The sequence below is a fragment of the Magnolia sinica genome, chromosome 18 (assembly GCF_029962835.1).
Source record: "Magnolia sinica isolate HGM2019 chromosome 18, MsV1, whole genome shotgun sequence".
Lineage (NCBI taxonomy): Eukaryota > Viridiplantae > Streptophyta > Magnoliopsida > Magnoliales > Magnoliaceae > Magnolia > Magnolia sinica.
Window position 1 is genome coordinate 19,416,706 of NC_080590.1, and position 14,003 is coordinate 19,430,708.

Consider the following 14,003-nt stretch of genomic DNA (forward strand, 5'->3'; position numbering starts at 1 on the left):
TAATAAAAAAAGGTGTGATTTTTCAAAGTATCTAAATTATACATCATTAACACCCGGTTTCATTAGGCACGAGTACAAATTCTGTCCGTGAAAATTCAAGATGTTACAATTAGAGATCTTGATATATAATTATTGTTGACTAAAATGAAACCAATTGACTTTTGGGTGTCTAATAAATAAGGGTTAAGACCATATTTTGTTATTAAATGGGGAGCAAGTTGTGTGGGCCCACTCTTTTTCCCAAAAGGGAGCACAGCACGCCAACTGTATCATCTATATAACAAAAAAAAAGGTATACAGCTAACTACGGCGGGGCTCTTGCCTCAGCCCACAAATCTATACACAGCCATGGAACAATAAAAGGCCACTCTCAAAGGACTAAAAATTCTCAATGACACTCGTTTTACTCCGAACTTAGGACGGCAACTATAATTCTGTGTTTTAGATAACCATAGTGTATATCTTTCATCAAAACGGATCATTAGGTGGGTCACAAGGATGAGCAGATGATTATAAAAGAAAACAGCTTGTAGGCCACACCATGTGAACTGAGGTGTGCTGCACTGCAGCGGACAATGGGTATGAGATGCCAACTATAAGTTTGTGTGTGGGACCTCCATGGTCGTATTTTTCATCAAACGAGTTTATTACGTCTGCTTCACAAGGACAGATGGGAGATTATAAAAGAAAACTGCCTGCTCTTAAACAGCAAAGCCGTACCACGTGAACTTAAAGAGGTTGTTGGGAAAATCTTATATTGCTCCAGTTGGTGGGGCCCATATAAGATATTTATCAGGCTGGTATTTTGTATGCATGGTGAAAAAAAGGAGTGAACATTAGATTAGGATCATGTTGGCTAGAATATTCAAAATTCAATACGGATATTAAAATATCTTATATGGGACAGTTTTTTAAATATTTTAATTGCAATCTGCTGATTGACCGCCAAGCGTCACTCAATAGAATAGTCGAACCGAACCGTCCAACGACATGATATTAAAATAATCAAGCTTAATTTTTGGTTCATGAAAAGTTTAATTGACTTAATCAGTTTATGAATTATTGTCCACATAAGTCCTGAAATGTCCTGATTTCCGAGGAATGCATTCATCCTGGAGTGATGCGTTGGATGAATGAATTGGAAGGCATACACACACCGCGACATACACCTACTCAATTTTAACAATTTTGATGGTGGGACTTTCCATCTCAACTTTTCCCCTTAGTGTAACCCACCCTCAGTTTGAATCGGCCTGATTTTTTGGTCCCAATCCAAACACCGGGTGGTGCAACTGATGGACGGAGTGGATTTACTCTACATGAGGTCATCCATCCACGTCAATGAATAATCATAACCCCCAACACCACACATTGTTTAGGAAAGCATTTTCACAGCTGAATTCGATCTAACTATTAATTTCATTAAACCTTCATAAAAGCAAGCAGACCACGGATATTTATTTATTGAATCTGGATCCTCTGTTTGTGCAAGAGAAGGGAGGCACGTGAAATCTAGGTCTACAACAATATTTCTATGTAAAATCTAAATCATTTCCATGCCCCATTATTATCATCATCATGCCCATAGAGATTCAGCAAAGGAATTAAGTTGCATTTGCTCTTCCTCTGCATTAAGGAGCTCCATGTACTCTTCATATAGCTTCTCAAACCTGCCATCTTTTCTGTGCATCTGCGCATGGATTGGAAAATCAAGATCAAGGCCACCTTCAACAAGAAATCCATCATCTTTATGATCAGGCCATGAGAGACCCAAATCCTGTTTAACAACCTCTACATAAGTAGATAATCCACTTCCGAGCTTGTCATCAGAACCATTACTGACTCCATTTACACTGAAATTCCTTACATTCCTCAATGAAGTCAATCTTATTGCCTTTGGAAGGTGGATCTTGGTCTCCTTTCTCTCTTCAATCTCTTTGCTCTTGCTCTTCTTCTTCTTTAGATTCATGCTGTTGTTGCTCTTTCTCTTCTTCAATCCCGGGGTTTCTCTTGAGGGGCCGTTGTGTGCCCCACTGTCCGTTCCTTGGCCTTTGAGTCTCTTGCTTAGATGGGTGTTCCAGTAGTTCTTGATTTCATTATCTGTCCGACCCGGCAATCGTCCGGCAATCAGAGACCATCTGTTGCCTAGCAATGCATGGAGTCTGATGATGAGATCCACTTCATCCGGTTCGATGTTTCCTCTCTTGATGTCAGGCCTCAGATAGTTCATCCATCTTAACCTACAACTCTTACCACATCTAAGAAGTCCTATATGCAAATCAATATGGGAGAGATGGGAAATGTTAGCTTGGGTCTTTTGAATCGAAATAAGATGTAATAAAACCACTATTTATTATAAGTTACTATGTTGAATTGGTTAGGAAAAGTAAAGAAAAAGCAATATAAAAATCATTCTTTCTACTAAATAAAAACCATGTTTAATGAGACTTAATGAGACTCGGGGACTTAGCCATAGGATTTTGATTCTTTTCAATGCCCCAACCTACAAATTTGATAGGGCTCCCTTAGGATGGGAGGTGCCAGGGAAAAACCCTCAAATTAAATATTTCAACCCTTTGATTATACAAAGGTCATGGTGATTGTCCATATCCAAAGCAAAAGAGTCAACTTATCAAAGGTTGAAATAATTCAATTAAAGAGCTTTTATTTGTCTTTCATCCACCATAAAAAGTGAAACCCATCTTATAAACGGTATGGATCATTGGAAGATGACCTAGATTCAAAGGCTAAAATACCCTAGTATTACGTTAATTTGGGGTGTATTCTAGCAAACCTCACCTGAGAGAGAGAGAGAGAGAGAGAGAGAGAGAGATTCTTTTGCAATTTTTTTATTTTTTATTTTTTTTATTTTTTAAAACTATCAGAGCCACCTTGAGAAAGTAAAGAAGGAAGATATGATGAAGATGTGGATATGGGTGAAGGAAATCTCACCTGCTTTCTTGGGCAAAGATCTCCAATGCCCTTCTCCATTCTCCTTAATATATTTGGTTAGCAGTGCGTCTTCTGTTGCAGTCCATGGACCCTTATGCAATCCCACCTTAGGGCAACATGGAGCTCTTCCCATCTCACTGTGTGTGTGAGAGAGAGAGAGAGAGAGAGAGAGATGCTCGGACGAGCAAAGGGCCACGCCCCTTTTTATTAGGGCTTCATGCAGCGGGATTGGTTACAACCCCCGCACGAGTTCGGCAGGGCAGCGGATCTGAGTGGCCAACATAATGTATGGGTTTCATCCACACCGTCCATCCATTTTCCATTTCATTTTAGTATACAGACCCAAAATTTGGGCATATCCAAGGCTCAAATGTAACACAAAATTGATATTAAACGCTTACCACAGAAGTTTTGCATCAAGAATATATTCCCATTTTCCATTCATCCAGGTCGATGTGACCTTATGAACAGGTTGGATGGAAATAAACATTATGGTGGGCCACAGGAAGTTTCAACCATGAGTATCATTGTCACCGCTGCTTTCTCTGGTGTGGTCCATTTGAGCCTTGGATCTCCCTCAATTTTTATTTTATTTATTTATTTATTTTGTTTTGTACACTAAAATGATACGTAAAAATGGACAAACGGTGTAGATAAAACTAATACATCACGGTGGCCACTCAGAGGCCTTGCGCGTGCCGGTTCGGAACGAACGGGGGTAGTACTAGTGCCCAATACGCGTACAATGTTTAGGGACAGGACAAGAGTCTTCTGAAACACGTGCTTCCCGTTGCCCGTAAAACACCCAAGTCTGTGGAGGCCACCACAGTGTAAATGTAAAATCCAGTCCGTCCATCAGGTCCTATCGTTTATGCTAGAACCTACCACCAAAAATCAGCTATATCCAAAGCTAAAATGAGCCACACCACATGGAACAATGTAGATGGGAAGCTGACTAGGGCTGTCAACGGGCCGGGCCTGGGGTAGTTCTCGGTCCCGAATTCAAACTGTTTCGGGCTGGGCCTATTCAAAATTCTTTCACCCTTATTGCTGACCATATATTTGTGTACGTGTAGATCCACCCACAGTAAATATCTTTCATCAAAACCGTTAGTCAATCGTACCTCACTAGGATGAAGAGAGGATACAAAATCAGCTTGATACAAAACTTGGGTGGGGGCCACACCATGTGAAATTATCATTTCGAGTAGCAATTTCCCATTGTTGCAATTGGTGTGTGGTAGTCTATAAAGATGGGATTTTGAGTGTTTGATGAATTAATTGCATCAACTGTACCCTCAAAAAATTGCATTTGGAAATTCTAAAATACCTAATCGGGCAAAAGGTTTTATTCACGTGCAAGGGTTATCAGTCACGTTTAAGAAGGGAAGCTCAACGACCTTTCTCCAACACCATCTGCCCTTCACCCCTCCATTGCGTCCGTATATTCTTTATTTCAACATACTCTGATGTACAATTTCTATAGGTTATGCAGCCGAGAAAATTGACATAAAGCCCCTGCAACAAAAAGCCCTGTATGTGTCATCAACTCCGTTCATCACTTGAGCCAGCTTATTTTGGGTCATGAGACCAAAAAACATGCTGATCTAAAACTCAAGTAGGCCACACCACAGGTAAAAGTGGAGATGGCAGTGTCCACCGTTGAAACCCTTTTGGGGTGCACCGTCATGTTTAAATGCCATTCAATCCCTTCATCATGTGAGTCGAATCAGATGAAGGGAAAAGCCAAATGTTGCATGGACCATTTGAGTTTTGGATCCTCGTGATTTTGGATCAATCTCAGACAGACATCAAGGTGGACCCAACAGAGCTTTTCGTTGCATGTGTTCCCCACATGGACTTCGGAAATTTGAAGCGGATTGGCTGGTGACCTGGTCATCAGTAATATCCTGGTGTTCAAACTCTGTGGGGCCCACCATGATGTATGTATTTCATCAACACCATGCATTCGTTTGGCTAGCTCATTTAAATATACGAGCCCAAAGATGAAGAAGATCCAAAGCTTGAGTGGACCACGCCACAGGAAACAGTGGAGATAGTGATGCCCACCGTTGAAACCTCCGTAAGCTCCACCACGATGTTTATTTGCAATCTAACCTGTTAATGGTCCAACAGGCCTGGATGAAGGGAAAACACAAATGTCAGCTTGATCCAAAACTTCCGTTGCCCTGAAGAAGTTTTTAACGGTGGACGTATCCCCATATTGTTTCCTTAGGTGTGGACCACTTGAGTTTGGATCTGTTTCATTTTAGGACTCCTTTACTAAAATGAGCTGGCAACACGGATGGATGGACGAAGTGTATGAAACACATACATCGTGGTGAGTCCCACGTAGTTGCCTTAGGAGGGATATGTCTGGTGACCAGATTATCAGGCAATCCGCTTCCTCGGAAACTTGAGTAAGCCAAAAATGGAGGATTACAACTTTAATACACACCATCATGCTCTGATGTCCATAAGATACGGTGGACTAAGGGGGTCCAAGAATTTTGATGGATCAATTTGAGTCACATGAATGCCACTGATGAGATTCTTAGTGAGGTGGCCCACTAACTGTTTAGGTTGTGAAAGCAGTGTTTGGTTTTTTTAATTTCCCAGCTGTAATTTAAAGTAAATGAATGAGTCCTTGTTATATTTTTAGCTTTTTAGGTTGTTTAGTTACAAGAGGCTTACAGCATTTAATATAAAAAAATAAAAAAAAACAAAAAAAAAACAGAGAGAGTGGGTCAAATGCATATTAAATTATATTCATTACATTTTCACAATAAAATGTTTATTTTTAATAGGGTACCATGCAAAACAAATAATCCATTACAGCCAAGAGGGTATTTGTTTTCTCCTTTTCCACCCTAAATGATGGTAAGTAGGCAATATTTACATTTTCCCTTCCATTTGAAACAAGAAACATTCATCAAGTGAATTGTGGCTTAATTTCCTCTCAAAAACTTGATGGCTAGGATGGATATTATGCCTTAATAACCTATCACAATGCTCATCTTCTCATATCGGTTGTCGACTTTACATATGCGATTCATCTACTAGGTCCTACCTTCTATGGACACAGTTAGATTCGGGGGTAGATTATTGCCAAAATGCGTCTTAAATGATAATCCGAATTGCTTATATTCTAGATTTAATTTATTGTAGAGGGCATAAATTATTTTTTTTTTAATAAAAAATTATGGTAGAGGGCCATCCAAAGAAATATGTGTTGGATGGATGATAGTACATAAAGATGAATTTGAAAAGTAAATTTTTAATACTCATATTCAACTCCAAGAATCAAAGATTAGGATAATCAATGAAGCATGATCACAAGATGAGCAGTAAAAAGGAGGTCTCACATCATCATCTAAGCTGCAATTATGGACAAACCCTAGGATACCTCGCACGAGTACCTGGGGTTACATTCACTCACATGGGTTAAATAACTTAGCGTGCATAAAATATATATTGTGATCAATCAGGTAAATCATAACTTATTTAGCCTTTGATCTAAAAAATTAGTTGATTGCCCCAGTTATTATGTCTGCATGAGTTGTATATGAGGTGTAATTGATTCTATGAGGTGTGATTGATTCTATAGTTAGTCCTTATAAATATAAAAATATTTAATTTCTTTTAGAATAGGATTTTTTTTCTTTTATATAAGATGTAATTGTATCTATATATAGTACCCGATTGGTTGAAGATAATTCAATTCATAATTCATATTATTCATAAAAACCATGATCTGACATGGTATTAGAGAGGGTTCGATTCTAAGGAGCTCGTATTTCGATTGCTTCGTCGGCCACTCCAAGGACGTTGAATCCGTTGCTTTCTCCATCGACAAGACGATCAAGCTCTCCTTACTCTTTACGCTGGTCATCTTCTTTATCCGACGGTCCTTGAGAAGGCCATGACCTCGAGAGCATACGACATTGGAGTCACCACTGTAAATCTGTTGTGAGTGCGATGGCAATCACCACAGGCGCAACAACTTAACCAGCTTCAACACCAGCACCATAGATTATGTCCACCAAGACAATTCTATGTTTCCTACCGGCATCACACTGGATGAGACCAATTACTCATTATGGTCTCAACTCATGGAAATGCGTATTGGCGCTTGTAACAAAGCAGAATATCTCACCGGAGAAGCGAAAAAACCTGCACCCGGAGATCCCAATCTTGGAACATAGATTACCGAAAATCACAAAGTGAAGAGTTGGCTTATTGACTCAATGAGTCCGTCATTGATGTAGCGATTTATTCGTCTCCCCACAGCCAAGGAGATATGGGAGGCCGTATCGAAAACCTTCTATGATGGATCGGACAAAACCTATATATTTAAATTAAATCAGAGATCCTTTTCTACCACGTAACATGGTTGGCCATTATCAACGTACTATAATGAACTTGTTACTATTTTCCAGGAAATCAATCACAAAACTATTTTTCAAGAAGGAACAATTGAAGGGGTGGTCCAGTTACATTCTGCGATGGCTAGGCTTCGAGTTCATATTTTTCTAAGTGGACTCGACTCCGAATTTGATCAAGTCCATGGAGAAATCTTATAAAAGACCCAAAACTCGATTTGGAGAGCTTGTATGCATATGTCAGAAGAGAATATCAACAAAGACAGACAATGGGAGGCTCTCGTTCAATATCTGAGAGTTCGGCTATGCTGGCTAACCAAACTCGACAAGGATCGTTGTCTGGCTCATCGAAAAACTGAAACAATCAATCAACTAAAAAGTTTGGTGGCCTGGTATGTACTCATTATGGTGAAACAGGTCATTCGAAACAGCGATATTATGAAGTCATTAGTTAACTTGACTGGTGGGACTTCACAAAGAAACCTCGAAAGAAGATTGTAGGAAAAGCTATGGTGACATCTACGGAAGAAAATCAATCGCAGCCGACAACAAATGTTGTCCATCCAGGTATTGTCGGTAAGGCATCTGTATTCTCTACAACTTCTAAGAACAGTACTTGGATTATTGATACAGGTGCATCTAATCATATGACAAAGGACTCCGGTTAGTTGCATTCCATTCTCCATTCTTCTCAATCCGTTATCTCCATAGCTAATGGTAGTACCTCTCCTATTACCGGAGAGAGATCTGTCATCTTATCTAATACTCTCACATTAGATACTGTCCTTATTGTTTCATCCTTTAAGTATAATCTTTTGTCTGTTAGCCAAATCGCCTCCACTCTTGCTTACACTATGACTTTTTGGCTCTCATTTTGTGTTTTTCAGGACATTCTAACTCGGAAGATTCTTGGTTATGGTGTTAAACGGGGCAAACTCTACTACTTGGAGTTGACAAAAAATGGGGGACCGAAATTCAGTTAGGTAAATCAAACTAGTAGCGAAGACAAATCTCGAGAAACTATATGGTTATGGCACCGAAGACTAGGACATCTGTCCGTTGGTTATCTTAAAAATTTACAACCACATGTTTTTTCAGCTCTAAATGATTTGAATTTTCATTATGACATTTGTGAATTGGCTAAGAGTCATCGTATTTCTTATTTACTAAGTTTGAATAAAAGTTCAGAACCTTTTATGGTTATTCACTCTAATGTTTGGGGTTTTGCAAAAATCCTTTCTATTTCAAAAGCTCGCTACTTTGTTACATTTATTGATGAATGCACTAGAATGACTTGGGTGTCTCTGCTTAACAAAAAGAGTGATGTATGTACAGCATTTCAGGAATTTCATAATATATTGGGCACTCAATATCAAAAACGAATTCGTGTTCTGCAATCTGACAATGGTACTGAGTATACAGATACATCATTTGGCAAGTTTTTGAGCCAGCACAAGATTCGTCAACAGACCTCTACCTATACTCCGCAGTAAAATGGATTGGCAGAGAGGAAGAATAGACAACTATTGGAGGTGGTTCGTGCGTCTCTTTAGCATGAACATGCCTTAGTTCTATTTGGGAGAGGCTGTAAAATCCGCAACTTACCTCATCATTCGTATACCTTCTCGAGTCATAGATTTTCTAACTCCCCAACAAAAGATGCAATCCTTACTTTCAGTTCCTCATCTCCCAAATCTTGAACCATGAGTTTTTTGGTTGTACGATATATGTTCATATCCCCAAAAGTCTACGAAACAAACTTGATCCATGTGCAAAACGGTGTGTCTTTGTTGGTTATTTTGAGTTTCAGAAAAGGTATAGGTGTTTTGACCCTCAAACTCAAAAATTACATGTGACTTTAATTGTATGCTTCTTTTCATGAAGTAAAACCTTATTACACAGGGGAAGTTTCTGGCCCTTCTCTTCAGGGGGAGATCTCTAATGAAGAGAATGTGGAAGGTAGATGAGGAGATGAGTTTAAGAAGTTAGAAAAAGTGAATAAAAGTTTTGAGAAAAGTGTTCATCAAAGCTGTGATAGTATTCCTGAAGTTGAGAGAGTTGATAGTTCTTCCTTAAAACAATTCAGGTACTCCCGACATGTCAGAATCACCGATGCTTTCAGAGTTGCCCATGTCCACACCATTAACTGAATAATCAACCCAAAATGTTCTTCCTCAAGTAATCTCGAATCCCATATTTGATTAGTCTAATGAAACACATGTTCCTGCAAAAGATATAGCTCCTAAATATTCACAAAGATCAACAAAGAGAGTTCCAAAGAAACAATATGAACCTGATCCTAAAGCTAAGACCAAATACCCAATTGGTAACCATGTGTCCTTCCATAAATTGTCTACATCATATATATTTACTGTTAATTAATTATCCACTGTATCTATTCCTAATAGTGTGCAAGATGCATTGATTGATCTGAAATGAAAAAAGGCGATGAACGAAGAGATGAAGGCTCTACAAAAGAATGCGACTTGGGAACTTGTTCCGTTACCCAAAGGAAAGAAGACAATTGGATGTAGATGGGTGTTCACGGTGAAACTCAAAGTGGATGGCAGTATCGATAGATATAAAGTAAGGTTAGTTGCAAAGGGGTATACGCAAAGTTATGGGGTGGATTATCAAGAGACTTTTGTACCGATAGCCAAGATCAATACAATTTGCATTCTCATATCTATAGCGGCAAATCGGGATTGACCCTTGCAACAATTTGATGTCAAAAATGCTTTCCTCAATGGAGATTTAAAGGAAGAGGTCTACATGGAGTTGCCACCCAGAGTCAAACGTAGTTATTCGTGTAGGAGTGAAGTTTGTAAATTGAAGTAGTCATTGTACGGGCTAAAACAGTCATCTAGAGCTTGGTTTGGGAGGTTCTCTTCTACAATGAAGGAATTTGGTTATAAACAAAGTAATTCAAACCATACTTTATTTATAAAACACAAAGAAGGAAAGGTAACAGTTTTAATCGTGTATGTCGATGATTTGGTCTTGACAGGAAATGACCCATGTGAAATGAAAGCATTACAGGACTATTTAGCTACTAAATTCGAGATGAAAGATCTCAGGCAATTTAAATATTTCTTGGGGATTGAGGTTACAAGATCGAAACATGAGATTTTCCTTTCACAACGGAAATATGTGCTAGATCTTTTAACTGAAACTGGAATACTTGCTTGCAAATCGGCAGAAACGCCCATAGAAATTAATCATAAGTTCAGAGTTTTACCAGATCAAGCTCCAACAGACAAGGGTCGTTATCAACAGTTGGTTGGGAGATTAATCTATTTGTCTCACACGAGGCCGGATATAGCTTATGCAGTGAGCGTCATAAGTCAGTTCATGCATGCACTAAGTGAAGAGCATATGAATGCGATATATCGAATCTTAAGATATTTGAAGAGTGCACCAGGCAAAGGTTTGTTGTTCTCCAAAAATAGTGTCTCTAACATTAAAGGATACACGGATTCTAATTGGGCAGGTGATCCAACCAATAGAAGGTCCACGTTTGGCTATTTTACCTTCGTGGAAGGTAATCTTGTCACCTAGAGAAGTAAGAAGTAGAAGGTTATGGCAAGATCAAGTGCAGAAGCCGAATTCTGAGGTATGGCTCATGATGTATGCGAATTGTTGTGGCTTAAAAGTGTACTAAAAGATTTGGGAATTAAATATGTAAAACATATGAATCTCCATTGTAATAATAAGGCAGCCATTGAGATTTTACAAAATCCTGTACAACATGACCGCACCAAACATGTTGAAGTTGATCGTTATTTCATCAAAGAGAAACTCGATCAAAAGATTATACGATTTCCATTTATTCAGTCTGAAAGCCAGTTAGCAGATATACTCACGAACGCAGTTTTTAAAAAGGTGTTCCATGGTATAATTGACAAGTTGGGCATGATAGATATGTATGCTCTAGCTTGAGGGGGAGTGTCTGCATGAGTTGTGTCTGAGGTGTGTTTGATTCTATGAGGTGTGATTGATTCTATAATTAGTCCTTATAAATATAAGAATGTTTAGTTTCCGTTAGAATATGATTTTTTTCTTTTATATAAGATATAATTGTATCTATATATAGCACCCGATTGGGAGAAGATAATTCAATTCATAATTCATATTATTCATAGAAACCATGATCTGACATGTTGGCCACCAAATAATATAATGGCCAATCAGAGAATACTTATATATATATATATATATATATATATATATATATATATATATATATATATATATATATATAATTCTTTGATCATGATGAAAATGAGATGAATGGATAAGATGACACATAAATAGCATGTGGAGCCCTATACAAAACTAACGGTGGGTGGTCTATCGATCCCACACTCTTTCCTATGTTGTGGCTTACATAAGTTTTGGAGTATAATAAGTTTTGATTTCAATGGTTAAATGAGACAATATACCTGATATATGGGGTGGGACTTATGGAAGTTTCACCTACATGACTATCAGTTTGCAAAATCCTACAGCCATGGCAGCATGGGTCAGGAACCGTCCAAATCTGCATGGTCATTAGCCAATATTGTTGGTACATTGAGAAGGGTTTAGTTCCCTACTTGCACATCTCTCCAAAAGCACACAACATAGGTGTATTTGTGTGTATCCATTGTATGTGTTTCATTATTCAATCAAATATAAGTTCACACATGTTAACAAAGGCCCGTATTTAGTTAAATGTGTGCGATTAGGAAAGTGTGAACGTGTCATAATCATACTTGACTCGAGTTTGATTGAATGCTGGTAACCCTAGTGTTGAGATAGACTAATTAAGACTGGATTCAGGGGATTGGCTACCTTCTCAACTACTAATGCTACAACAATTAGGAAATTTAGAAGGATAGTGGTCAATTCTTCCAAATGGATTCTTTTTACCTTATGTTAACAAAATTTCTCTCAATAGTGATTGCAAGCCTTGTATTTCTCCATAGAGCAATGACAGATGAAAAAAATTAAAACAAAAAATGCTAACAATGTTGATTTTATTGATTTGTATTTAAAGCTCGGTAAAATTAGTAGATAAACCAAGTAACTAGAGAAATAAAAAGATAAATATCTGTGATCGTCTGTGTAGACAAACAATTAAGGCGGATGGCTAACATGATATAATCAATAGTTTGACCTTTCAAATAAGAAATTGGTTGATTAGGGATACAATGAATGTACGTCATAAATATTTATATACTAATCCAATATGTATTATAACAATGGCATTGGACAGTAGCGATCTAAGCTGACCTAAACTCCCGATATTCTGCAGTATGATTGGACAGAAGTGCAGAAACTAGAAACTAAAATAAGCAGTGTCGTGCTATATTTATATTAATTGTGTTTGTCATGAGAGCCCAAGCTCTTCATTGCGTGCTCCTTATATAGCTCATGTGTTGGCAAACCCTTGATGGGTTTCCTTATTGATCTAGGATCCTTAATGATTGTAATGTGAAGCCGTTTTTCGATCTTCCAAGGCTAGCCAAAGAGATCTTAAGAGGTCATGGTATCAAACTGTTTTTAGATCTCCTTATTATCATGACCATGATATTCATAAACATTATGGGATCAGTCTCACTAAACTCGAATTCCCCACGGCTCTCTTCAATTTCCTTGTGTTTTTAGAAGAATCTACTTCCCGAACCTTTATAGTCATCATAAGAACATCAATCGTCTTTGAGAAGATCTCCCATTTTGCTAGGATTGTGTGAGAAGGCATTGCCAGCATATCTAAATTGCAATAGGATCATTATTAGGGGTGTACACGAACCAAGCTAGCTCGGTCAACTCGCTCGACATGGCTCAAAAAAGCTCGAATCAGCTCTATTTGAAGCTAAGTTCGATCCGAGTCGAGCTAGTTTTTAAAGCTCGAAAATGAGTTCGAGCCGAGTTCAAGATGGCCCGAGCTTGACTCAACTTAGTTCGATATATAGCTCGAACATGGCTTGACTCAGATCGACTTGGGTATTCTTTGATGTTGCTCACCAAGTATTTGATTAAATGACTCAACGAAGTGTCGACTAGTAGCAAGGAAGGTATGTTTCATCAAACAAATCTCCTTTTTTCTTGATTTTGATGTTACTTACAAGGTGTTTGATGAAATACCTGTAAAATCGCTACTGGTGTTTTACATTCAGTAAGAATTTGAAGGTGCAGTCCATGTGTTTGTGAAAATTCTTCATAGGCAAACTCGGCTTGATCTTGGGTCGAACTCGCTCGAATTGGCCTGAGCTGCTAATCTAATTGAGCCGAGCTGGCCAGTCAAGCTCGAGGACCCAGCCAAGCCAAGTTCGAGTTGAGGTCAAGTAGTGGCCGAGTCGAGTCGAGCTGAGGCCAGCTCGACTCGATTCGACTCGATGTACACCCCTAATCCTTATCTCGATGGGTCTTTATAAACTTGTCGAGTACACTACCCCAATCACACATGCCACCTATGTTAGAGTTATGTGTCACTTGTCGCAATGTCTTATTTGCAAACATGTGTATGGCTTTGTGTCATTCTATTTTTAGCCGGTGACGTGGCACCAGAGGATGTGGGGCAAAAGATATCCTTAGTACATGAGTAGGATTTTGTCCATCATTTAGTAAGTAGTGTCGACACGTGAAGGAATCTTATTGGTCTGCATGGACGCACCAGGACGGGTG

General features: G+C 38.6%; 1 protein-coding gene across 1 annotated transcript; it reads right to left on the reverse strand.

Annotated features, from left to right (window-relative positions):
* Nucleotides 1-1,433: 1,433 nt before the first annotated feature.
* On the reverse strand, nucleotides 1,434-3,099 carry LOC131232779 (myb-related protein 308-like). Its single transcript, XM_058229255.1, has 2 exons — nucleotides 2,953-3,099; nucleotides 1,434-2,268 (listed from the first exon to the last, which is right to left on the reverse strand). Exons 1-2 carry the CDS (start codon nucleotides 3,083-3,085, stop codon nucleotides 1,577-1,579), a joined length of 825 nt encoding a protein of 274 aa, XP_058085238.1. The 5' UTR covers nucleotides 3,086-3,099; the 3' UTR covers nucleotides 1,434-1,576.
* Between the last annotated feature and the right edge of the window lie 10,904 nt (nucleotides 3,100-14,003).